The 27,163-nt window shown below is 45.3% G+C and overlaps 1 protein-coding gene across 1 annotated transcript; it reads left to right on the top strand.

Annotated features, from left to right (window-relative positions):
- The first annotated feature begins 2,211 nt into the window (after positions 1–2,211).
- On the top strand, positions 2,212–26,800 carry Lipg (lipase G, endothelial type). The gene is made up of 10 exons (XM_090353119.1): positions 2,212–2,514; positions 6,024–6,205; positions 7,867–8,046; positions 9,652–9,763; positions 15,766–15,987; positions 17,057–17,299; positions 18,547–18,667; positions 19,499–19,717; positions 21,547–21,651; positions 24,721–26,800. The coding sequence occupies exons 1-10, from the start codon at positions 2,418–2,420 to the stop codon at positions 24,740–24,742; spliced, it is 1,503 nt and encodes a 500-aa protein (XP_090209245.1). The 5' UTR covers positions 2,212–2,417; the 3' UTR covers positions 24,743–26,800.
- Positions 26,801–27,163: the final 363 nt, after the last annotated feature.

Genomic DNA, 27,163 nt, shown 5'->3' with positions numbered 1-27,163 from the left:
TTGTCTACAATGCAACAGTAATTTCTACTGAGGTGCCTTGGCTAGACATTCCTCAATACAGGAAGCTCCTTAGCTCGATCTCCTTGTTATCTTCTATGAAGTATGAAGAATGTTATATATTTTAATTCTGTGATTAGAATGTCATTAAATATCTAGACATTTCTCACATCATAGTCGAATATAGAGACATATGAGGGCACTTTAACCAGTCATCAGTAAAACTTAAATGGTATCATAGTCTTGAAACCTATGGATTAGGTTAAAAAAATAGTTGGTGATTTCATTGAATCTGATTTTTTGTTTGTTTCGCCATTAACAACTTTTCTGGAATACCAACTTTGTTAGGTTTTCTCACTCAAGATAAAGGTCACCAAGACACACCCTCAGTATTGTTCAGTTCCAGTTGTTAGGAAAAAGACTATGAACAGCTCAGAGGGAAAAAGGGGACTTTGGGAGGGCAGGTGTGTGTGGGGTGGGGTGGGAAGGGTGTGCCTTGCATTTTTGTTCTGGCAGCCTGGAATTTCTGGGCTCAAGTGATCCTCCTGCCTCTGCTTTCAGAGCAGCCATGCTCCTCTGCCCCCAGTTTAGGACAGAAAATTTCTTCATCTCTCTCAGTCAGAAAGAGATGGAGGCAAAGCTGCCACCGCTTCATATTTAGAAGTCACTGTTCAATCATACCTAGAGCAGAGAAGAGAACCTTATTGTTCTGAGACTCCTTCAAAGAGGCTGTCTCCCTGGGCGACTCTTAGATGCATCCCCATTAAAGAGAGACAGAGTCTGACTTGAGTCTGTATAGTCTGCCACTGGAAGAGGAGAGCGGGAGGAAGAGGGAGCAACAGATCTAATGATTACATTAACTATTCCACACCACCAACTACTGGGGTTATACTAAAAATAAATAATAAGTAAAGCCAGATTGCCTATTGTTAATGAGTGACGGTGCCCAGGAGCACGGAAGGGGTGGAAAAATAAAATAGGAGGGGAAGGTCAGAATAGGACCTGCTCGCTCCAGATCTGTTTGTCTCTCGGATCCCTCAGGCTGGAGCACACAGACTAGGAAAGAAGGGGCGTTTGACTGTGGGGGTGGGGGATGGGGGGGAGGCTCTCCTCAAGCAGGGGCGGGGCAGGTTCCTGGCAACCTCGGGGTTACTCTCGGTCAAGGGTGCTGCCTGGCAGAGCCAGCTCTCCCAGACGCGGAGGAAGGTGGATGGCGAAGAGTAGCTCTGCCACACCGGATTGTTCTGAGCTCGTGGGCACAAGTACAAACCAACTCTGCGGCCGTTCCAGGCTCAGTCCACGCGTCCATCCGGCACAGGGACGCAGACTCCCAGCCAAGGTCTCTGGCACAAAGCGTTCTGAGTCAAGGGACACTGATCAAAAGAGAGGAAAGGAGGGGAGGTGGTGGAGACCGTGTCGAATTTCACTGAGCAGGTAGTAACAGCCTGCCAGCAGAGGCGGAAGATTCCCTGGAAAGGGTCGCCTAAAATGGGAGGAGAGAGCCTTGCGCGCCCTGCACTGCCCTCAGCGATTAATTTCGTTTAATTTCCCCAAGATCCGTAAATGGCAGGCACTGTTATCACCCGTGGATTGCAACGAGGAAATGGCCTTGGAGAAGCCCAGTGTCTTGCTTTAGAGTTCTCCGAGTTGGGTTTGTGTGACTCTGAAGCCCAGGCCACAGCATGCAGACTCCCAGGCAGTTTGCACCTGCTGAGGCCTTTCCGGACCGGAGGAGGAGGGAGTAGAGAACGATTTCGAGGAAGGCCGGGAGGCACTCCCTCATCCGGTGTCGGGCTCTGGGGCGTGGAGAGGCATCCTGGCGCCTTTGTACCTAGGATGGGGTGACCTTCCTTCTCCCAGATTGCGTCCCCAGAGGGCGCGCGGATTTTTAGGAGGATTTAGATGTCTAGTGGGAGGACAAGAAGGCGAAGTAGAAGTGACAGGAACCCTGGTAACCCGCTGAGCCCACCAGCCAGGAAGCAAGGCGGCACGGACGAGCGTCCACAGGAGTGTGCGCGCCGGGCGCTTTCATTCAAACTTTGGGAAGTCTGGGTTCCAGGCGTCGGGAAGGTGTGACCAATCAGAATCCAGAGAGGGGAATAAATTATGCAAATGACCATCTGGCGATGGGTCAGATGACTGCGATGGTTTAAAAAACTACCTCTCCAGGAGTCCGGGAGTGACAGAGGCCAGCCGGGCTTCCCTGCCGCTCTGGGTGCGGGCTGGGCTGGTTCTGCAACAAGTCCCTCCACTTTATCTTTCTGGCGCACCGGGCGGCCAGCGCAGCCAGCGCCGCAATTTCCATCTTCTCTTCCAGCGCTCTCGACCTTGTGCTTCCCGGCGAGGAGGTGGTGGTGGCAATTTTTTTTTTTTCATTTTTTAACATCCTGTTTTCAGGGGAGGGGGTGTGGCAGGAAAGAATGAGAAACTCCATTCTTCTGTTCTTCTTCTGGAACTTCTATTGTTGTTTTGCCGCGGGAAGCCTTGCATCCTTGGGTCCTGAGGGAGAACTAGAAGGTAAAGTGCAGTGTGTATTATTATTATTATTATTGTTATTATTCTCTCGGTGCCAGGCTCCTCTATCCTGCCAATCTTTCTTGTTTCTACGGAATCCTTCTTCCTTTGGCAGCGCACTATCCATGTTTTCCTCCTAAGTCTCGGAGGAGGCTAGCTTTGAGTGTATTACCCAGCAAGTTACCCTGGAAGGCACACGTGGCCAGGGTTTGAGTTTCCACCATTTCCCTGTACAAGGTTCCCTTAATTGGCGCTGTCCAGCCTGCAGTCTTAAACCTGTTTTAAATCTCTGTCTTCTCTCCCGCCTCCCGGTAATGTTGGTGTGTTTCAAAAGTTAAGGAGATAGGGTGGCGAAGCTGCCTGGTAAGGTGATATACCTCCTGATTTCAGTCTTTCCCTCCGCTGCATCTTTCCCTCTTCCACTCTTCCTCTTCCTCCTCCTAGCTTCTAGCTTTTCTTTCTCTTTGGTTCTGTAGGGTGATCTCTTCCACTGATGGCAATTTGCCCTGGTGGGTCACTCAGTTCTGTCAGCAGTGAAGACTAAGGGGCCTCTAAATCTAGCCCCATCATTTCATTTACTGGTCTTCAGAAGTTGGGCAAATACCACTGGTCTGTGTTAGCTTATACATGGGTGGGAATGTTCATGCGAATGAGTGGGGAAGCTTTACTAAACAGGTTCTCAACTCCTGTGCTCACCAGAAGTATGGCTTGGGGTGGCTTTCTCTGAAACATGCTGAAGATCCTTCCAGCTTCCCTGTTCAGTGTTTCTGAGTGTTTGGGGCCATTTCATTCATTCATGAAGTATTCCTTGTGTTTCCTCTTAGCACTAGCCACTCCTCCAGGAGTGGGGTAGACAGTAGAGAGCAGGGGGTATTCCCTGCCTTCATGAAACCTGCATGTCAGTAGTGGGGAGACAGACTGAACTCTCTCTCTCTCTCTCTCTCTCTCTCTCTCTCCCCCTCTCCCCTCCCCCCCTGCTCTCTTTCCACACACACACACACACACACACACACACACACACACACACACACACACACACACACACTGCACACTGCTCAGGATACGGAGGAAAAGAAAAAGAAAATAGGGCTGGTGGGCAAGAAATCAGGAGGGGTGGGGAGGAGAAGGAATGTAGTAGATCTGGGTGAAGATAATCATAAACTCTCAGAGGTTGAAGTGACCCTGGCCCCAGATAGCAGATATTAAGTTAGAGAACTGTGGGTGAGATCAGGCCAAATGGCAAGGTGAACTTTCTATGCATGGTAATACATTTGTCCAGCAGACCTCTTGCCTCCTCAGCTTCCCCAGCAGTTCTGTGCATGAGTAGCTGTCTAGATGTAGGTTGGAGAAGCTCCATTGAACTAGTTATTCCAGTTTATGCTAGTTGGGACCTCTGGTCAGTATTTTCATGATCTCATTACCTGAGTTCTGTCCCTATGAATCTAGCTGCACTTTCTGGAACCTTGTCCTTTTTACATCTGGTTTATTTCCCCCACTGTCCCCATCTTCCCTGATACCACCATCTTCTCCATAACCGTAAATTTCCCTTCTATGACCCTGATCTTTTTGATTCTTCCTTCCTCCTTCTCTCCTCTCTCCTTCCTCCCTCCCTCCCCCCCTCTCTCTTTTGTGGGTCATGGGGCTTGCACTGGGCCTGGATGTTGTCTCTGAGCTCTTCAGCTTAAGGCTACTGCCCTACCCTTGAGCCAAACCCCACTTCCCATCTTCTAGATGTTAATTGGAGGTAAGAATCTCGATTCTTTTGTACCCAGGCTGGCTTTGAACCTTGATCCTCAGATCTCAGCCTCCTGAGTAGCATTTCTATCTTCCTTCCCTCCTTCCTTCCTTCCTTCCTTCCTTCCTTCCTTCCTTCCTTCCTTCCTTCCTTCCTTCCTTCCTTCTCTTTCTCTCTTCCTTCCTTTCTTTTTTTCTTTTTCTTCCTTTTCTTCTTTTCTCTTCTTTTTTTTCTCACCTACCTGCCTTTTTTTTTTCTCTCTCCTACCTGCCTGCCTGCCTACCTTCCTTCATTTATTTTTTCTGGTGCCAGTACTGGGGAACTCAGGATTCAGGTACTTAGCAGTCCTTAGCTTTTTCACTCAGGGCTGGTGTTCTACCAACTTGAACCACAGCTCTGTTTCTGGTATGTTTTTGCTAATTAATTGGAGATAAGAATCTCACATTCTTTTTCTTCCCTGGCTGATTTTGAATTGTGATCTTAGAGCTCAGCCTTCTGAGTATCTAGGATTACAGGCATGAGCGAGCTTCCTTGTGTTTCTTAACTGTAGAATGAATTAAACTTCTGGATGGTATCTCCGCTTCCGGGTGACAAAAGTCATCTCCCTAACTCATTATGGAATGATGCTTACCATCATAGTTGAAAGCGCTGGCTAGGAGTACCATTACTGATCCTCAGAAATAAAAGCAATGATGATGATGCCTGTCCTAGTGTTACCATCTGTACATGGGCTACCCTTTGGGAATGGGGCTGTGTCCTAAGCAACACTATATATAACCAATGAGTAGGAAGGGGTGGTCTTGCTCTTCTGAGGAGCTTCTCCATAGTATACATAATTCATGTAACAAACTGAGAGGAAGCTTGGCACCCATAGGCTCTACAGAGAGCCTTGAACATGCATGAAGTCTTTGCAATAAATGTTGGAATTGAGATGGGATGTCAAGGAAAGCTCTGCATAACAGATCAGCGTCCTCTTACTTGCCAAATACCTTGAAATTAGAAATTTTGTTGGGAACTTGTTTGGCAGCCAGAACTGACCTTACCTGATCTGAACTCATTTGGCAGCAAAACCTGGCCTGAGTTAGCAGAAAGCAGTTTGTAATCTTTTCTTTTGACCTTGAGTGTGAGTGGTCCTATATTAATCTACAGAAGTAGTAAAGTTCATGGTTCATTGGGGTATGTCAGACCCTCAGGAGTGTAATGTGTGGTCCATAATGCCTTTTTAAAGTATGGAACTTTCTGTCTGGGTACTAGGGGCACATGTGTGTAATTCTAGGTATTGGGGAGGTTGAGATCTAAGCATCTTGGTTAGAAGGTCCTTTCTGGTTAACCAGCAAAAAGCTGGAGGTGAAGCTGTGCCTCAAGTGGGAGAGTATCAGAATTGAGTGAAAAAGCTGTTTTGAATTCTGAATCTCAACCAGTCCTAGTGATCTCAGGAAAAGAACCAAAGAGCCATGCTGTAAAAGTAAAAATATGAGAGAAGGAAAAAAAAGAAAGTTAGTTTGGTAGGGAAGAATAGAGTGAAATTAGAGAGACACCTTTTTATTTTCAAGCCACAGTAATTAATACAAATGACTAATTCATACTCATGGCATAGATGGATTGTCCGGCTTATATCTTTATGAGTCTCCTGGAAAGCTATGAGGGACATTCAGAAGGTATGCAAATCAAAACCCAAATTTCCCATGTAATCTGAACTAAACTGAAATAGAACTAGACCACAGATCGCTTACTGCCCAGTCACCAGAAGCACCCATGCTCTGTTCTTTCTCCCCAGATGAGCTCCACAGATCCAGGGAAGTACAGATTTCAACCAAACCCTCTGTGAAGTTTAACCTCCGGACCTCTAAGGACCCCGAACATGTAGGATGCTACTTCTCCACTGGCCACAGTCAGCTTTTAGAAGACTGCGGCTTTAACACCACAGCCAAAACCTTTTTTGTCATTCATGGATGGACGGTGAGCCCGGGAAGGGAACTCTGTGGCTTTATACAAGATTTGCTTCCTTTTGTTTTGGTCAATTAAAAAGAATACCAGCGCTTCCAGATTCCAAATACTCTCCCCCACTTTCCTTGTGGGCTGCTTGTGTTTCCGACAGCTGTGAAGAATGTAATGGGTACTCGGTGGAGGGGGCAATCTGGACTCCAGCAGGGTGGCATTTAGTGCTGGCATACAACGGGCTTTCAGAAAGTGGCTCTCCTGAGGGCAGCAGCCCAGCTCTGCTGGTTCTGAAGGACCCTCTAATTACACTTAATTACATTGGTCAACCACTGCCTGGAGGGGGCCATCCTGCCCTTAGTGCTGAACTGAACTGAAACAACTTGACTGGCACAGAGAGAGCTTATGAGGGGCCAGCTGGCCTGGATGGTTGACTGCTGCTGGCATGATGCCCTCCTGTTTGCATAGAGATGGCTTCCTTTAAAGGCACTGGGGCTCTTTATGTGACCTAGCTGAGCAATTCCCATTGAAAGGCCCATGACAAACTTCAACAACAACAAAAAGTTTTCACGCTTAGCCTCAGAATCTCTTGGCCAGGGAGAGATTTAGTCATTCATAGTCTGAAGAAAAATGGCAGTATGAAATGAGCAGATCTCTGCCTGGGTGGGTACATTCTCTCTCTTAATGGTGAGAAATTGATATCTGTTACATTCTTTCTGGGTTTTTAGGTCAGAGTTAGAGTTAGGGAAGGTAACGTGAATGAAGTCATGATTAAGGAACTGTCCATCTGTCTTGCAGTTGGAATCATGTATTTGAACTTTCATAAGGCCTTCCTGTCAAAATGCAAACTACTTACAGCCTGCAACTTACAAATGGGGTGCATTCCAGAAAGTTCTTTTGTAATGTATTTGGAACTTGGATCAGCACTTTCCCATAGAAAGCAAGATTTGTAAATAGTGTTTGGGTTCCCAGGCTAGGCACAAAAAATCCACTTATTTGATAATGTACTTGTGGATAGGTTTACAACTGGCTCTAGTCACCATTTATAACTTAGTTTCTGTGGGAAAATGTGTTCTGAGTTCTAATTTGGGATTCTAGGGATGGATTTCCTCTACTCTGGGGTCAGGAGAGATGGCAGAGGTGAGTTGAGGGAAGGAGCCATTTGTTAACTCTGTGTTTGCCTAGGCAACAGCATCTGCCTGCATCTCTAAGGGAGGAGCCAGTTCTCCAAGGCAACCCTTCCTGATTTCCTTTGAAGGATGGATCAGGCCACTTGTCTGACTGTGACAGAAACTAAGATTAACTTCATGCTAGCATCCCCATCAATACCTATGCTTCAAACAGTGGGACAACAGCATAGGACATGAACTATGAAAGCTTCAGTGGGGAAAATTAGAGATGTAGAAAGCAATGAGAACTGGATGCCACCTGGAATCCTAGCTACTCAAGAGGCTGAGATCTGAGGATTAGTTTGAAGCCAGCTTGGGTAGGAGAGTCAATGAGACATATCTTCAATCAAACACACACATACACTCACACACACAATGGGAGATGTAGCAGTTTAGCCACTGGCTTGCTTTGTTCTCGATTATGAAAGGCACTAAAATCAGAAGAAAGTCATGGGACTGAATTCTGTATGCAATAGGATTCCTGAAGCTCAGAATAGTTCTTCTCCTTTGCAGATGAGCGGCATGCTTGAAAACTGGCTCCACAAACTTGTATCAGCTTTGCAGACAAGAGAGAAAGATGCCAATGTAGTGGTGGTTGACTGGTTGTCCCTGGCCCACCAGCTGTATGTAGATGCAGTCAATAACACCAGAGTGGCGGGACACAGTGTGGCGAAGATGCTTGACTGGTTGCAGGTAAATGGGCAGAATAGGGAGTCATCTCTCATTAGCAGGGTCTCTCTCTCTCTCTCTCTCTCTTTCTCTCTCACACATAATAAAATAATGTGTACATTATATACATAATATATAATGTAATGCATACATTGTATACATAATGTATATTATACACATATATAATATTAGTATATATAGTATTGTATTGCATACCATAGGTATATATATATATTATTTTTCTAATAGCATGGTGATAATTTCATATAGTCTGCTTTGTCGTAGTCAGGAGGTCAACTCCAACATTCTTAGGAAATATTGACCATATGTGATCTTACAAACTCTGATAATAAAAATCTTTGACATTAAATTTTTTTTTCAAATTAGGCATTGCATGAAATACTTGAAAATTGAGACTTTCAGAAGGTTTTTTAAATTGATAGATCTCTGGATCTTAATTTGCTGTAAGAAAATTTGCTTCATGGATAGTTACTGATTGATCTTAGAAGCTGATTCCCTTTGGTTGGTTGGAAGTAGGCCAGGATTCAGGACAGGCTCAGAATCATATATGCCTACAAAGTCTGTTCTTGCCTCTGAAGTGTCTGAGCTGAAGGTGGGAAGGAAGTTGGCTAATGTGGCTTATTACCTCTAAAATAGCAAGTGTAGTCAGGCATGGTAGCTCATGCCTGTAATCCTAGGGAGGCTGAGATCTGAGGATTGCAGTTCAAAGCCACCCTAGGCACTAAAGTCCATGAGCCTCTTATCCCCAATTAACCACTTGAAAACTGAAAGTGGTGCTGTGCCTCAAGGGGTAGAGTGGTAGCCTTGAGCTGAAGAACTCAGGGACAACACCCAGGCCCTGAGTTCAAGTACCACAACCAAAAAAATCAAGTGTGCAAAACAGAGCTTTTTATGAGTCAATGATTTTCCTGAGATCAGACAACTTCATTGGCATAGGAAGGGCTAAGGTTATAAGGTGACCCAAGAATCAGAGTTATTCTAGCCTGACCTTCTTTTCACCCATGGAAACCAATGAATCCAGAATTCTGGTGAAGATTCTAGAGCATATGTCTCTTCTCTGCCAAAGTTGCTGCAGACAGTTTGGTTCCTGAGTAAGGGGATCAAAGCCCCCACTAGCTGAATACCTAGAAGGGACAAAGCTCTGACGTCCAGATGAGCTTCTGGCAGGGAGGTCAGCAGCTCCTGGGGGTAGAGTAGAGGCGAAGGTCCACAAGGGCAGGCAGGGAGCAGGTGCTGCAGGCTGGAGCTGACACTTTATCCTCAAACAGATATAATATATTTGTTCTCTGTACTGTTCCTCCCGCCCTGATGGATACTGTCAGAAAAAAATACAAAATAGGAATACTCAGGTATGCATCCTGCAGTCATGCCCTCAACCCCACCCCCTTGACATTGGAACTGCCACCTGCTACTCTTGACCTCCCTGCCCTGGCTGTGACCCATGCTTACATGGCCATGACCCATGTGGCATGGCCAGTCATGTCCTGAAGAGTATCCATGCCCATGATCCCTGTGACTCCTCCTCCACAGGGGGACTTGTGGAATGGTTGGTGGCCCTAGGCCCAGGATCACACAGTTGCACTCACATGCTTTGGTGACTTCTTTCAGGAGCAGAATGGCTTTTCACTTGGGAATGTTCACTTGATTGGCTATAGCCTCGGGGCACACGTAGCTGGATATGCTGGCAACTTCGTGAAAGGAACTGTGGGCAGGATCACAGGTAAGCTCTGCTTACCACCAGCGGCCATGTTACTAGCTCCTCCCTCTCTGCAGCATGGTGTTCTGAATTGTTGCTTCCAAAAGAGACTGCTTGAGTCATTTATAGAGGGCTCATTTTGGAATGAATCTGGAGAACATCTGATATTGAGCATTTTACCAATTGAACTTGTGTGGGCCCCTTATTTGTTGTTTTTTTTTAAATTTTTTTTTATTGTAATTAGTAAAAGGGTTACATGATATTTGCCAGATAGAAGGTGCATTAATTCACATACATTGATACCCTTTCACATGTCTTGGTACCCATTACCCTCCCCCCCATATCCCCCACCCGTCTTGGTTTTCCCCCCTTCCCTATCAAATTTCAAATATCCAAATACAAATAAATTCAATATATCAGATAACAAAGTGAGATACTATACCAATATGAGATAACCAAGGGACAGCAAAGGAGATGAGAGACAACATAGTACATTAAGGACAACAATCATTCATTATATGGCTTTTGTTTCAATATCCTGGAGGGCCCCTTATTTGTAAAACCAATAGATAAAGATATTTTTGTTGAAGCTGTCTTTGTTAATCTTGGTCATGGTAATCTTGCTACTTGGGTCTCTTTCTTCCCTGGTAGAATCTCAGGGTCTCAGAACACCAGAAAGTACAATTTAGAAGACACTGGTCTCGTCTAACATATGAAGGAATATTCAGCAGTGAAGTCCTTGCCCAAGGCATATAGCTAAGAACTCAAGAAAAAACGTTGGCCCTCAAGCTTCTGGGTATTCTTACTCCTTCCCAAAGGTTCCAGAGACTGAGGCAAAAGGAAGAAATGATAGGTTCTCCCTCTGGTTCTATTTCAACTCCCAATGGCCTCCCTGATGTTAAGGTAACATATATATTAATTCTAGTAATTTTTTTTTTTTTGGCCAGTCGTGGGGCTTAAACTCAGGGCCTGAGCCCTGTCCTTGGACATTTCTCAATGCTAGAGCTCTACCACTTGAGCTACAGTACCACTTTTTCTATGTATGTGGTACCAAGAAATCGAACCTGGGTCTTCGTGCATGCTAGGCAAGTACTCTACTACTAGGCCAAACTCCCAGCCCTTGTAATGAACTTTTAATGTTAGAATTTGAATTAAATCATTTAATGGGATCGTGCCATGTATGAAAGACTTTCTTTACCATTTTTGAGACAGACCCCTCAGACATGTAAGAAAATCTTCTTCTTCTCTAAAATAAGTGGTATTGTTCTGAGCTTTTCCTCCTTCCTGTATTCTGTTATATGAATTCAAGATTCTCAGGGTGGTGCTTTAGACTGTTTTCTGTCGCTACAGTAATTTTTTTTTAATTGTCGGGGTAATGTATAGAGGGGGTTACAATTGTCAGGTAGTGGGTGCATTACTTCTTGAACATTGATACCCCTTTTCCTTCCCCCCATCCCCTCCCAATCACCTTCTTAATTTTTTTTTTCTCAAAGCTGGGGTTCTATCACTTGAGCCACAGTTCTACCTTTTGCCTTTTAATGTATTAATTGGAGATAAGAATCTCATGGACTTTCCTGCCTGGGTTGGCTTCAAACTGCCATGCTTAGATCTCAGCCTCCTGAGAAGCTAGGATTACAGGCGTGAGCATCTTGTATCTGGCTACAAATGAACTTCTTGGAGGTACAATAAAACATTAAAAGGAAGGAAAGATTTAATCAGTTTCCTTTTCTGTGGTGTTTTTATTTCAAAGCAAGGCTCAGGTACAGAGGAAATCATGTAGGATTTCAGGTTTTGGCAATAGGTGAGGTTTTATTGGTTCTCTTCATTGTGGTCTTTGGACTTAAGTCTAACATGTGTTCATACATAGAGACATAAGCTTGTGCATTCCATTAGAGAAAGCTTGAGAGCCTTGACTTTTATTACCAAGATGGCAGGGCTTGAGCTATCTAAAGTGGATTGTGATTGTGTGGTCATCCCTGACTGCTCATTAACCTACTGCTGGTGCAAAGTAGTTGCACTGAAAGCCACTCTGGGTCTAGATGTCTCAGCACCTCTGACAGCCCCTGAGTGAGAAGCCAGTGCCAGTCTGGTGCAGACTTGGCACTCAAACAGTCTCTACCAAAGTCAAGGCCCAGAATGTCCTTGACAAGGACAAACTGCAGACCTTGCCTTGCTCTGTCTCTATATCTGAATTAAGCTGGAGTTAATGGAGGTAGGCACTTTCTAGTTCTTTCTTCCTGCTTATTTGGGGCCAGATGCTGAGGTGAAGGCTTTCTTGCCTGTGGGCAGCTGAGGAGCTGACAAATTGCCTATCAGTCTTGCATGGGACTGTCCCTTCTTCCTTCCTCTCTGTGTATATGGTGGCTGACTTCTGTCCCATATCCAACAGTACTTCAGAGGTATGTGGCTTACTATGTTTGCCTGATGAGAGGGAGGCTGTTTCCTCTCTGTTCCCTTCCATTGGTAGACTTCTTTCAGGCTTGTGAGCCTGTCTTGAGTGGTAAGAGACTAGATGTTGTAGATTTCTCAGGGGCCTCAGAGCAGTGATATTTCTGAACTGTGGCCACTGGTGGCTTGGGATCTGTAAGAGCATAATGGAACCTCAAATTTCCTTGGGTCAGAGAGCATGGACTGGAGTTGACAAGAGTTTTACCGTCTTTTCTTCCATCTAGAAGTCTGTGACTTTTAGTAGACTAATAGAGAAATTTTTACATTTCTAAAGAACCTGTGTCTACTTAATTAAAAAAAAAGCAGATTAATTTATTTAGGAAATATGATTTGTGTGTATGAGTGTGTGCCAGTCTTGGAGCTTTTCACTTTTATTCTCAAGGCTAGCACTCTACCACTTGAGCCACCCCCGCCCCTTCTAGCTTTTTGGTAGTTAATTAGAGATAAGAATCTCTTAGACTTTCCTGACTGGGCTGGCTTTGAACTGTGATCTTCAGAGATCAGTTTCCTGAGTAGCTAGGATTATAGGTGTGAGCCACTAGTGCTCTACAAGAAATATTAATGAAGTATTCACTGTGTGCAGGCTCTGAGCTAGATGCTATCTCATTGTCAGTACCTCAAACACATTTAACAGGGAAGTGAAGAGGTACTTCACTGGGGCTTGAACTCAGGGCTTGGGCATTGTCCTTGGACACTTTTTGTTCAAGGCTAGTACTCTGCCACTTGATCCACAGCACCATTTCCAGCTTTTTCTGTGTATGTGGTACCAAGGAATGGAACCCAGGGCTTCATGCATGCTAGGTGAGCACTCTATATCACTAGGGTACTCTTGTGGCCTCATTTTTTTCCCAATCCTGGGCCTTGAACTCAGGGCCTGGTCAATGTCCTTGGGCTTTCTCAAGGCTAGTGTTCTACCACTTAAGCCACTGCACCACTTCTGGCTTTTTCTGTGTATGTGGTACCGAGGAATTGAACCCAGGGCTTTGTGCATGTTAGGCAAGCAAGCACTCTACCACTAGGCCACACTGCCAGCCTCCCATGCTGTCTTTAAGCCACACAGCATAAGCTTTAACAGATAGGAAAAGGAGGATTCAATGATTAAAAAACAGGACCAGTGCCTTGCATCCTATAAACAGTAGATTCCAGAGGCTTCCCTTAACATGAGTCATGCTGCTTGTCATCTAGAAGTTCAGGGGGAAAAATAGAGTAGAAGTGGGGTGCTTGTGGTTCATACCTGTAATCATAGCTACTCAGAAGGCTGAGATCTGAAGGTTGAAGTTCATAGCTAGCCCAGAGAGGAGAGTCTATGAGACAGAGAGTCTATGAGACAGACTCTCATCTCCATTACCCAGGAAAATTTGGTAGTAGAGCTGTGGCTTAAGTGTAAAGCACTGAATTTGAGCAAAGAAGCTAAGGGATAGCACCCTGGCCCTGGGTTCAAATTCCACTACACACACACACACACACACACACACACAGACACAAGTAGAAGTATTGTGTCACTTTTCCCTTTAGTGCAGGCCATGGATGTGTTCTGTGTGCAGAGACTGTCAGAGCAGTCTCAGCCCTGGTAGGTGCTGGCCTGTGAGACCCCAGCTGCCCACATTCCTCCAGCCCAGCTTGATTTCCATGGCATTGCCTGTCTAGTGGGGACCTTTGTTCACATCAAGCAAAGAGCTTCTCTCTTGTTTTGGGTGCAAACCAGAATGTCCTTTTCCTTTTTTTCTCTTGCTTTCCAGTGCACATGGTGAGAGTCAGGGAGGGGAGAGGCTGCTTGCTTCACTACTTTGGTCCATGCCCCTCTGACAGGTGCCTTATGGGAGGGTGCACTTTTATGCCATTTTTTTGGGGGGTGTGGATGATGGATAAGTGCCCCCCGAAACAGTCAGAACTCCATTTGTACCTCGGTTATTCCTTTGCCAGTCTCACAAGTCATGGGTGCTATAAGCTGACTGCTCAAGGTGGACAGTGGGTCTATCTTTCAATTCTCCTGAAACAGACCTCTGTGCTTCCTGGTATACTCCCTGGGTCTTGTGCTGGGGAGGGAGGACACTGCTCTGCTACCTAGCTCATGCTTTCAGGACTTAGTTCTTGGCCACATCGCCTCCTGGCCTTGGTGCTTCTAGACTGAGGATTTTTGCTTTCTTTCTGTTTCTCTTTTGGAGACAGGTTCTTACAATGAGTCCTGAGGTTTGAGACCTGCCTCACTGTATTTGGCATAGACCAGGGGTGCTCAACCTAGTGGTAATGGCCACAGAGCCAAGTGCTGCTCTACTGTGCCTGCCTGATTGTGGGGAGGAGTCAGATATCACCAAATGTCCCCTGGTTGGGGACTCTGGGGGTTAGGGGACGAGTCGTAGTGGCTAACCATTTCATTCCACTGTTCTAGACTAAACACAGAACCTTCTTTACTTCTCATTTATTAACTTCCTCTAGCTCTTCCTCTATATGTCTCAAGAGCCCTTGAGACATGGTCAAGAGCCCTTTTGTCTCATAATCACTTGGGCTTGAGAATAGAAATTAATAGGAACACATATTTAAGCTCTTAATACCTCTCATGAATTAAGGCTTTCAGGTTCTATTTCATAGATAATCCTGTTGTACCTGGAAAACAAGTCTGTATTTCTAGGTTCCACGCCAGATGCCCCCAGTAAAATCTTTGAGAGGTCAGGAACTTGGGAATCTGCGTTTTAGGCATTGCAAGTTGTTTTGAAATGGTTTTCCATTCATGTGGCTCAGAATTAAGAGACACACAAAGCCTTTCTCATTTCTGTGATTGCATGTCTGGCCCTTTTCCCCACGTGCCCTCTTGAGGCCTCTGCATACAGACAACTACTTGCTCCTGTATCCTTCCAGTTGTTCTGTTAGAGGTACCTGGTGGAACCCCAACTTTTACAGCACTTCCCAGTGCTCTTGGTGCAGTTTCAAATGTGAGGATCTATATCCTATTCAGTGTCACTTGCTGGCTCAGTTTGGGAAGTTTGGAGGAAAAAAAAAGGTTTCTTTCCTCTATGAAATAGAGGAATTCTGGAGATCTAGATTCTCACGTTACTGGTGATCTTGGAGATATTGCTCTCTTTCCCCATCCCATTCCTAGGTCTGATTCCTAGGAAAGGGAAGAGTAAGTTTAAATACAAATTGTCCAGTTTGGGAGGCTGAATTCTTTCCAGCTTAGTTATTCTGTAAAAGTTTTGTTGGAAATTAGTGCTGTGGAAGGCTAGAGGTGATGGCTGCCTGGGATGACTGGCTTAGGTCCAGGCAGCTGAGTTCTTCAAACAGCTCAAGTTCTGGCTGCCTGTGGTTGCTCAGAGCTGGTAGCAGTGTCAACCTTGTGGCTAGTTTACAGAGCTTCCCTTAGGACATGGGGAGGCTTCTGAAGGAAATGTCAGTTCTATGACAGTTGGGACATCTTGTATCAACTGTGTATGGAATTGGGTTCCTTCTTTTCTTCCATGTCTGAATTCATGGTGCTGGATTTGGAGGGCATCTTTATTCTGCACTCTTGGATTTGACTCCTCAGTCAACGAATGTTGACTTACCACATCTCACAGCATCTATTTTGGCCTCTCCTATTACAGGTCTGGATCCTGCTGGACCCATGTTTGAAGGGGCTGACATCAACAAGAGGCTCTCCCCTGATGATGCGGACTTTGTGGATGTCCTGCACACTTACACACGCTCCTTTGGTGTGAGCATTGGGATTCAGATGCCTGTGGGCCACATTGACATCTACCCCAATGGGGGTGACTTCCAGCCGGGCTGTGGATTAAATGATGTCTTGGGATCAATTGCATATGGAAGTGAGTTTGATTCTATCTAAACAGTGTCCTCCTTAAACCAGCCGCTGTCACTTCCTCCAATACCATTCCATTCACCATTCTCACCTCTGTGTGGCCCAACACTTCATTTAAGGTTCTGCATCATTCTATGTGGCTGTTAATAGACTTCATGCTCTGTTCATAGTTGTCATCAATGTCTTCATATGTCAAAAGCAATGCATATGTATTTACAAAAAAAAATCAAGTGGTACTGAATCACATAAAGCCAAAAGTCAGTATTTCTTTGACTTTCACTCTTCAAAGGCAGCCGGCATGAGCATTCGTGTACGTGCATTCAGTCTTTTTTCTTTGCACTGCTGAATCACACTCTTTAGACCTCAGCTTCTGGATTAGCGAGGAGGATTATAAGTGTGAGTCAGCAGCATCTGGCTCCAAATTATGCTCTTGGCAACCAACTGTCTCCATGACCCTGAACCAATGGTCTCAGCTCAGAGGCCATTGGGTTCTGGTCTATAATTGAAGGGATTCAAATAAATGATGTTGGTATTTTCTTAAAGGGTTACTTGGTAAATATTGTAGGCTTATAGGCCATACTGTCTTTTTTTCAACACCACTCTGCTGTGATAGCATGAAAGCAGTCATAGAATATCGATGGTTATGTTCTAATAAAACTTTATTTACAAAAGCGTGGAGCCATCATATCAGCCATAATTTGCTAAGCCTGAGATGAGATGAGGGGTAGCATTTGATGCATTTTCTGCCCTTTTTGCCCTTTCTAGCTTTTATAACTCTGTTAGGATTTAGTGATGGTAAACACACACATGTCTCCATCCCTCTGTTCAGCCCTTACAGGAATTCTCTTGTTCTTTCTCTCTGTGGATTAATGATGGCTTCAAGAGAGTAAACAGCTACTGGCTGGCATGTTCACAAATCCTCTCCCTTCATAGAAGCCTAGCACATCACAGGCACCTTATTAAAAGCTTCCCTAAGCATAGCTTTCACTGATGAGGTGTCTAGTAATTGTTGATTGAACATTATAATCTTCCAGAAGAGGCTTGTTCTGCATGTTTTGTTTTCCCCCCTTCTCCAGCAATCACAGAGGTGGTAAAATGTGAGCATGAACGAGCTGTACACCTCTTTGTTGACTCCCTGGTGAATCAGGACAAGCCAAGCTTTGCTTTCCAGTGCACGGACTCCAACCGTTTCAAAAAGGGGATCTGTCTCAGCTGCCGGAAGAATCGTTGTAATAGCATTGGTTACAATGCTAAAAAAATGAGAAATAAGAGGAACAGCAAAATGTACCTCAAAACCCGTGCAGGCATGCCTTTCAGAGGTAATCTTCTAGCCCTGGTCTTTCTCTTCCTTCTTAGTACCTTGTTATTGAACAGGAGCTGTGGCCAGGCCAATTATACAAATTTTATTTATTTATTTATTTATTTATTTATTTATTTATTTTCCAGTTCTGGGCTTGAGCTCAGGGCCTGAGCACTGGCCTTGGATTTTCTCAAGGCTAGAGCTCTACCACTTGAGCCTCAGCACCACTTCTGGCTTTTTTCTATTTATGTGGTACTGAGGAATGGAACCTGGGTCTTCATGCATGCTAGGCAACCACTTTAACCACTAGGCCAAACTCCCGGCCCCCAATTATACAAAATTTTTGAGATCAAATCACATTGTACATGCCCAATCAGTTCCTCTCTAAAATTAATGGTGAGGACACCTTTTGCTTAAATTTTATCTTAGTTGAACTCTCCAAAACTGTTTCATAGTTGCTTTCTCCTTTGATTTCAACAAAATGTAAAGCAGAATAAAAGGAGTATCAAAATAGCTTACATTTAATAACATGGGTTTATCACATGTTTTCTTTTTCTTTTCTTTTCTTCTTTTTTTTTTTTTTTTTGCCAGTCCTGGGCTTGGGCTCAGGGCCTGAGCATTGTCCTTGGACTTTCTCAAGGCTAGAGCTCTACCACTTGAGACGCAGCACCACTTCTGGCTTTTTTCTATGTATGTGGTACTGAGGAATCAAAACCTGGACAAGCACTCTACCAGTAGGCTCCAAACTCCCGGCCCTAAAACCATATTTTCTTATTTTTGTGTCAGTCCTGGGGCTTGAACTCAGAGCCAGAGAATTTTAGCTTTTTCCCTTCAAAGTTGGCACTCTACCACATCTCCACTTCCAGCTTTGGCTTAGAGTGTCACAGTCTTTCCTGCCCAGGTTGACTTTGAATGGTGCTCCTGAGTAGCTAAGATAATAGGTATGGGCTATCAATGCCTGGCAAAAGTTTTGTGGATTTTGTGAATGAGGAAGTTGAGATTCAGACATTGACATTGAGTTCCTTAATCCAGGGTCACATAGCTAGAAAGATTAAATCCCCCAAACCTCTCTTTATTCCCAAGCTCATTTGGTGCTTTAATGATATCTTATGCCCTTGGTTAAAAGAGAGCAGGAATCTGGAGGCTGAGCTGCACCAATAGGGTATCAGTTGCTAAAACCCAATATACTAGACGACTCATTATGGACCTAGGGCCCTGAGAAGTCTTGCAAGGATCACTAATGTCTTTGTTCTGTCATGTCTGCAGTTTACCATTATCAGATGAAAATCCACATCTTCAGTTTTAAGAACAGGGGAGAACTCGAGCCCACCTTCTATGTTACCCTGTATGGCACTAATGCAGACTCCCAGATTCTGCCTCTGGAAATGTAAGTCCTGAGATGTCTTTGCAATTTTGGTTCAGGACAGAGAACAGGCTGGTCTGACAAGAGAAAACACAAAGGCTCATGGGAACAAGGGCAGAGTATAGTCAGATTGTCTGGAGGGAGGAACTGTGTGGTTCTGGCTGGCCTCTGAGGCCTCTCTTTCTCTTTGCATTTTCCCTTGAGCTCTTGACTCAGAAGGTTTCTGGGAGGGAGGCTCCTGAGATGAATCAGCAGCATTAGAAATGGATGGATCAGCCATACAGAAACTGATGTTTCATTTTAAGCAACGCCTGATACCTGAGGCTTTAGAAAACCTGGAACTTCATGAACGTCATTCTTGGAGCCTCTCTAACAATGCAACGTGGGAGGGACATGTGGGAGTGTGTCCCTGGTTCCCACCTGGGACCGGCATCCTGCCAATTAATGTTGGGATTGTGAAGAAATATCATAGAGCTGGGTCTGGTGGCACATGCTGAGGCTGAGGCAGGAAAATAAAAAATGAGATGTACTGGCAGGAAAGGTCTAGGACTTGAGGAGGAGACTGTCTGAGTGGGAGAGTGTGAAGGAGGTGTCTTCTCATTCTCTTATTTTTGCTCCTTCTTGGTCCTGTTTCCCTGGGAACCACAAATGCAGAAATGCTTAGGACTGGTTTTGATAAGACACCAGAGGCTGTGGGAGCACAACTGAGCTCCCTCCTTGGTCCTGTGGGGTGGATGGGATCTGACACCTATTTCCAGTTGGTGTGAGGGAGGATCTGCCCCCATGTCACCCCACATAGTACAGCAGCTTTCCAGGTAGCAAAGTGTGGAATGAGTTTCTGTCTCATTTTTGTAGCGTGGAGCAGATCAACCTGAACGCCACCAACACCTTTCTGGTCTACACTGAAGAGGACTTGGGTGACATCTTGAAGATCAAACTCACCTGGGAGGGGACATCTCAGTCTTGGTACAGTCTGTGGAAAGAGCTTCGCAGCTACCTGTCTCAACCCAGCAACCCTTCCAGGGAGCTGCATGTCCGTCGCATTCGAGTCAAGTCTGGGGAAACCCAGCAGAAGTAAGTCCTCCTATCTCTCTGCCCACACACCTACCTACCTGTGCATCATGTTTCTGCCACATCATTCTTTTGCCCCATTTGTATTCAGAGCATGGAAGCAAATCCTCAAGCAATTTTGCAATGTAGAAATGTGGCTTCTAATCAAGGTTTCTGGCCCTTGGCTGAGAGGGGCAGAAGAGCAGGTGGGGCTGAAATTCAGCCCTTGATCTGTTTGCCAGGCCCTGAGGGGGAGAGGTGTTCTTCTAGACCACGTTTTTGGGATTTTTGTTTTGTTTTGTTTGTTTTTGGTGATACTAGGATTTGAACTCAGAGTCTTTCGTTTGCTAGGCAAGCACTCTACTCAACCCTGGGCAGGGCTTTTTGGGCATGCTACCTGGTTGATTCATTCCCTGTAAGACAATCTGTAGGATCCCGTCCTACATATGGGGCCTTGGAGAGGATCCACTTTTGCTTAGCATCTCGTTATTCTGTGTGTGTATGTGTGTTTGTGTCTCCTTTTAGAGTCTGCAACAGGAATATGGGCTGGGGTCCCATCTTTAAGTGACAAGGAGCTCTCTGTGCCAAGTCAGCTGGCAGCTTCCCCATTTCTTTGAATCTCAAGCTTAGCATGAAAGATCCAGACCTTTCTACATCAACACTTCATACAGTGCTGCCTCTCAGAGCAGCCTCTGTCTCAATAGGGGCCCTGGAAAGCTCAGAGGCAGTGGAGCCTGGGAGACTTTTGTCCAGAGGGAGGTTTTCTTATCCAACTTCTTCCCTCCACTGTGGAGTGATCAATGCCAGCTTTGGGGCTGGGGGGAGTGTGGAGGCAGCTGCTTCCATCCTCTTTGTCTCTCCTCTAATGCTTTCTCCATTACGATTCTTCCCATGTCTTGTTTCTATCCATCATCTGTGGCTGGCTTGGGAGCAGAGGGAGTGAATGGAGCCTTGGATTCTCTCCTCTCCTCTTAAACCCAGTGAACTGAAGGGTCTTAGAGATGGTAGTCCCAATCCTATGAGCATCTCTTCCTTCCTTCCTTCCTTCCTTCCTTCCTTCCTTCCTTCCTTCCTTCCTTCCTTCCCTCCCTCCTTCCTTCCTTCCTTCCTTTTCTGCTCTGAGCTCCTGTTAAGTGCAGCCTATGGCTGGGCTGGCTTTGAATCTCAATCCTCAGATCTCAGCCTCCTGAGTAGTTAGGATTTCAGGGTGAGCCACTGGTGCCTGGCCTTAGTTGTCCTTTAACTAAACCTTTGATTATGATTTGCAGCCCAATTCCATTGACAATGGCTAGGTGTGGAGCATTATCCTAGAGGTGCCTTGAATTCCTTTGTTCTAAGAGCTTTCAGTCTAGTCAACCACAGATCTCAAATCATAAACAGTTTCGAGAGGCATGGGTTATAGTAAATTAAGATGTTCATGGCATAAGAATAATAATAATAGCAAAAGCTGTTTATATGAGGATATGCATTTGTACTGAATTGGGAGGTACAGGAATGGTTAGGGTCATGGGCTGTGGATGGACAAGATGTTTTTCAAGATGCCATGACTTTAGGAGGCAGGGACCGGTGACTCACACCTATAATCCTAGCTTCTCAGGAGGCTGAGATCTGAGGCTTGAGGTTCAAAGCTATACTGGATAGAAAAGTCCATGAGACTCTTACTTATCTCCACTTAACCACTGGCCATTACAGAGAGGCCATTGAGAGTCCTGTAGAGAGGAATGGGGTGAAGTCTCTGGCATCGGGGCCGAGCATAGAAATGTCTTTGCCTTGTCCATCTGCTGCAATCCAGAAGGCACTGTCTGGCTCGCCCTACTGTGTGGACTACTTCAATATTTTCTCTTTCTTCTTAGATTGACATTTTGTGCAGAAGACCCTGACAACACCAGCATCTCTCCTGGCCAAGAGCTCTGGTTTCACAAGTGTCGGGATGGCTGGCCGATGAAAAATAAAACCAGGTACCCAGGCTTTCTCTGTGTCTACCTATAGCCTTTGCTGATCACACTAGCATGTGCTAGGTGACTTGGGATGTAGCAGAAACAAAACAGAAGAAGGACCCTTCTTTATGGAGCTGACCTTCTGCTGGAAGGAGGTGAACAAATACTAAAGTGAAAATATAGAGCCAGGCATCGGTGGCTCATCACTCTATTCTAGTTATTCTGTGATCTGAGGATTGCAGTTCAAAGCCAGCCAGGGCAAGAAAGTCTGTGAGACTCTTATTTCCAGTAAATTACCCAAAAAACCAGATGTAGTGCTGTGGCTCAAGTGGTTGAGTGCTCGCCTTGAGCAAAAGAAGCTCAGGGATCATGCCCAGGCCCAGAGTTCAAGCCCCAGGACTGGTAAAAAAGAAAGAAAATATGGGATGCCAGAGGTTATGAATGTTCCCTCTGGTGTTTTGTTTTATTTTGCTTTGCTTTGTTGTTGCCTTTATAGTAGTACTGGGGTTTGAACTTAAAGGTTCCACACTTGTTAGGCAGGCATTTTATCACTTGAGTCATGTCTCTAGTTTTCTCCCATTTAGTTGTGTTTCGATGGGGTCTTGTGGTTTTGCCTAGGACTGGTCTTCGACTGGGATCCTTTAACCTACATAACTGGGATAATAGACATGCACCACAATCCTTGACTTATTTGTTGAGATGATACCTCACTAGGTTTTTTTCTTGGGCTGACCTTGAAGTGCAGTCCTCCCCATTTTTTGCCTCCTAGTAGCGGGGATTACAGGCATGAGATGCCTCTTGTCCTGCTACATTCTCTACATGCTATTGCACATAGGCTTGCAAGAATGAGGACTTTTCAGTCTCTAAATCCCTTGGGTTGGTGTCCATGTCCCTCATCTCCACTGTCATTACCAGAGTTGTGGGAAAGTCCAAACTTCTAAGGAGTGGGGTCAAGGTCAGAGAAACGCACAAAGAATGTTACCCCAGTTTGTGTAACTTAGGTTGGTATGAGTGGACAGATGTCAGTGGGCCTGATGCCCCCTGACAGGAAGCAGGAATGCTCAGGGGGAAGCTGGGGCAGCTGGGGCAGATGGCTTCAGTATTCCACTACTCCACATGGAAAGCCCATTACTTCAGAGGAGGAAGGTCCATGTCATGGAGGGAGGCAATGGGCTCCTCCATGGAAACTCACCATGTGCCCTCTGGGCCTAAATACCTGCTAAGGAGGAAGGAGACCTTCTCCTTCTTTGTCTCTCCTCTGGACATCTTGCCTTCCCTGGGTACTGCAAGGTGGTAGTGGGCATCCATGGGTGCTCATTCTGATCCAGTGATAACACCATCATTTAATTTTTATCATCAATCTCAGGCACTGGTGTTCTTGGATACAAATGAGGAAACAGGCTCAGGGAGATGAAGTCACTGGCCCAACATTCCTAGTTAGTGATGGCAGTGAGGACTTGAAGCCGATCAGTTTATTCAGAAGCCTGCTCATCCGAGCATGGAGGTTCCACTTGCTCAGATGAATGGCCTCACCTTGGTCTGGGTACCAATTATCAAGCAGCTGTGCTGAGGCTTAGGAGCCCCTGTGATTAACTGTCTACCAGCCCTGAGAGCCAGGCTGCACCCCCAGCTACTGTCTCCTGTTTAGGAGCCACAACATACCTCACGCTCAGTGATCACAGGACTTACATGTCCAAGGCTTCACAATCTCATTAAGAGTCATGGAGACTGATCACACCCAGGAAGGACTGCTATTCTGTGATACAGGATACAATATTTTCTTCTCCCCCTCCACCCCCCGCCCAATCCTGGGACTTGGACTCTGGGTCTGGGTGCTATCCCTGAGCACTTTTGCTCAAGGCTAGCATTCTACCACCAGTGCTGGCTTTTTCTGTGATTAATTGGAGATAAGAGTCTCATGGACTTCCCTCCCTGGCTGTCTTCAAAGTACAGTCCTCAAATCTCAGCCTCCTGAGTAGATAGGATTACAGGTGTGAATCATGAGTGCTAGGCCAATATTTTATTCTTTTCTTCTCCTGTGCTTCCTAACAGTGGAGAATTATATGATTTGGCTCACATTCCTCTTTTTTAATTTTTAGTGCACAGAACTGAAGCTTGAACTTTTGAAATTTGTGCTCTCACTTGGCTCTCTGCTCAAGGCTGGAATTATGTCTCTTGAGCCACAGCTCTTCTGGCTTTTTACTGGGTAATTGAAGATAGTCTTCCAGAGTTTCCTACCCAAGCTGCTTTTGAACCATGGTCCTTAGATCTGAGCCCCCCGAGTAGCTAAGATTATAGGTGGGAGCCTAGCTTCCTTTTCTTTGCCCCTTCCTTTTTAGAAATAGCCAGTCCAAGTAATAAGGAAGTCATGGTGTTCTAGACATAAGCTTAACAACTGTCAGCATTAGCCCTCCTGACCTCACTGTCCTGCCTGCTCACCCATGAGAAGACTGAGATGCCAAGAGCTCTATGGCCCCTTCCTGTAGTGAAATTCAGGTCTCTTGGCTCTACCTCTTGCCACACTATAGTTTTGTGTTTTTCTAGAATGACACAAAGACACTTGAATAGTCCTCCTTCATTTGTGAGTGTGTGTTGTGTTGGTGTATGTGTGTGTTTTTTTTTTTTTGCCAGTCCTAGGCCTTCAGCTCCGGGCCTGAGCACTGTCCTTAGGCTTTCTCAAGGCTAGAGCTCCACCCCTTGAGCCACAGCACCATTTCTGGCTTTTTCTATGTATATGTGGTACTGAGGAATCGAACCCGGGTCTTCGTGCATGCTAGGCAAGCAGTGTACCACTGGGCCAAACTCCCGGCTGGTGTGTGTGTTCTTACGAGTATATTGCACAAAGCCTGAGCACACATACTGGATTGTACACAACTTGGAGCCTAGAGAGGGCTGTGGTGGGCTGTGTCTCAACAGTGGAGCTGTGGAAGGTAGGAGAGAGAAGCTTTGAGGACCTTCCCATTGCTTCTGAAAGGAAAGTGAGAAAACTAGACCCATAGTTTGGCCTGGAAGGTGACAACACACCTTGATACAGGCTCATCTGTGTGCTGGTGAATAAGCTAACCAATATCCTCCCATGGTTTCTTGCAGTCCCACTGTGGTGCTAGCCTGAGGGGCCAGAAAGTCCTGCAGCACAACGCATGCACCTGACCCCGCAGTCCATGCACAAGGAGGAATGTTACTGCTGAGACCCACCTGGGGAGTGAACCCTCTCGGCCTTCACCCTGGAACCCTGGGAGGATCATGATGGCCAGACCCTCTTTTCTCTGTTCCCTGTAATGAACACGACTGTGAATTCTCTCAGGATGGGCCTTTCACTGCCGAAGCTCCACTTCCTATCTCTAGATCATTCTAACTCCTAACCTCCAGCACACCACCAGAGCCAAGTTTGGACTTGTGTGCAAGCCTTGAGTTGCCGGGGGTCCTCGTGCACTCCGGGCAAGTCCTCTCACTTCTGGCTGAACCCAGGCTTTTCCTAGCTTGGGAGTGGGTGTGTGTGGAGGGCCGCCAATGGCCTGGCCTCACTTGAGCCTCAGTGAGAGGTCTTCCTTTCCACTAGGAGCTGGCTTGTGTGGTGGTGGCAGGACTATTGCCTTGGTGGTCCTGCCAGGGAACAAAAGAGGTTGGGTTGGAGCTGAGGCCCTGCTGTGAGAGTTGCCGTGGGATATGTGGATGAACACTGGTTATATCTTAGGCATCCCTCCTGCTCCCAGCTCATCCTCCCAAGCACCCAGCCCTGGTTTTTCTCTTTTTCTGTTGCTATCCCTTGGAGTGTTTAATTAGCTATGGGAGAAGACACATGGATCAGCCTCTGCATTTGGGGCCCAATGGGGTTGAGGTTCCCAGAATTCTATCCAGTTCAGTGATCTGTGAGTACACACTGAGGGGAAGTGGGGAGGGGGCCGAGGGAGGGCCACCGGCTATAAGACTTGGTAGCTCCAAAACTGTAAGAGGGGTTCCTACCTGTTTCTCCTTGCTGGATCACTGGCTGAGGCCCCATTGGTGGTTGATTGCTAGATCTGATCGTTTTGAAGCTGTCTTTAGAAGATCTGTTCTCTACCCCTGTTTCTGTAGAAGTTAGTGTCTGTCTACAGAGCTGGCTCTGAGATTCCACACAGTGCTCTTTCCTCCTGGAAATACCTTGCTTTCATACCAGTGCCTTAACTTCTAAGAAAACTCCCCATTTTTTTTTTTGGAAGGGATACTGGGACTTGAACTCAGGGCCTATGTGCTGTCCCTGAGCTTTTTTTGCTCAAGGCTAGCACTCACCCACTTGAGCCACAGCTCCACTTCTAGCTTTTTTGTTGGTTAATCGGAGCTGAGAGTCTGACAGACATTTTTGCCCAGGCTGGCTTTGAACTGTGATTCTCAGAACTCAGCCTCCTGAGTAGCTAGGTTTACAAGCATGAACCAGTGGTGCTCAGCCAGTTCTAGATCTTGGTTGAAATTAATAAGCATGATATCAGAGACATCCTTTTATACTTTTCAGACAATCTGCACATGTGCCACCTAACTAGAGTGAGGCAACCAGGGCAGCTGTTATTATCTTTATTGTACAAAATAAAGGCCTGGTAAGAATTCATCCACATGCCACCATGTTAGTGGAGGAGCCAAACTGAGAACTCAGATTTCCTGGGGGCAAAGTTTCTGAAACTCCATCAAGATGCCTCCCATCATTTCCTATAAATATGCCCCAGATGTGATAAGTAAGGATTTCATTTCAATGCCATCCATAAAATCCCAAACCCTTCAGGTAATATATAACCAGGAAGTATCTGTGCCAAGGGATTGGGTATTTTTATGAGTGTGATGTATTTGGGAGGAAGTATGATAATCAAGTGTGGGTGGTAGAGCATTATTTTTTGTACTTAGGTTTTGAAGGGACATTATTTGCATCTGTATTGTGCCAAAGTTGTATCACTGTTTTATTTTCTTTTTTAATGCCAAACTTCTGAAGATATAACTAATTGAGTATGCTGTTGGTCCATCTATGTGCTTCTGTCATTGCTTTCTAGCCAAAGTGAAGTTTATTCTACTGGCCATCACTTTGTTTACTGTTGACTTCTGTTTTTAGTAATGGAAGCATCGAGAACTGAATCCTCAGTGGGTTGTATATTTATCCATTTGGCTTGAAACCTTATTTGTATATAACAATGCTTTTTTTAAAAAAAATTCTCAGAATACTATTTATTTCCCAAGTGTATATTATGTATAAAGATCTATGCAAATATATGATTAGTTTTCACTTGAACAATTATCAAGATAGAAAAAAATCATGAAATTAAAAAAAATCTACAAAATTCTTAACTGTCAATTCACTTCTTAAAACTTGGAAGGATTATGAATGCCTAAATCTTTGATTTGACAGAAAAGTTACTTTAATGTAAGACCTCTGTTTTTGTTTGAGTCATTCTAACAAGCATTTTGATTTGGTTGTTTGGGGCCTGATAATAATGACTGAAGCTGGAGGGCACTGATTTCTCCATTGCGCTAAAGTCTCTGCTGGTACTGAGAGATTTAATAGGGCCAAGAA

This window comes from Megascapheus bottae, chromosome 19 (assembly GCF_031878675.1).
Source record: "Megascapheus bottae isolate mThoBot1 chromosome 19, mThoBot2.hap1, whole genome shotgun sequence".
Taxonomy (NCBI): Eukaryota; Metazoa; Chordata; class Mammalia; order Rodentia; family Geomyidae; genus Megascapheus; species Megascapheus bottae.
This window is presented reverse-complemented; position numbering and strand designations above follow the sequence as displayed.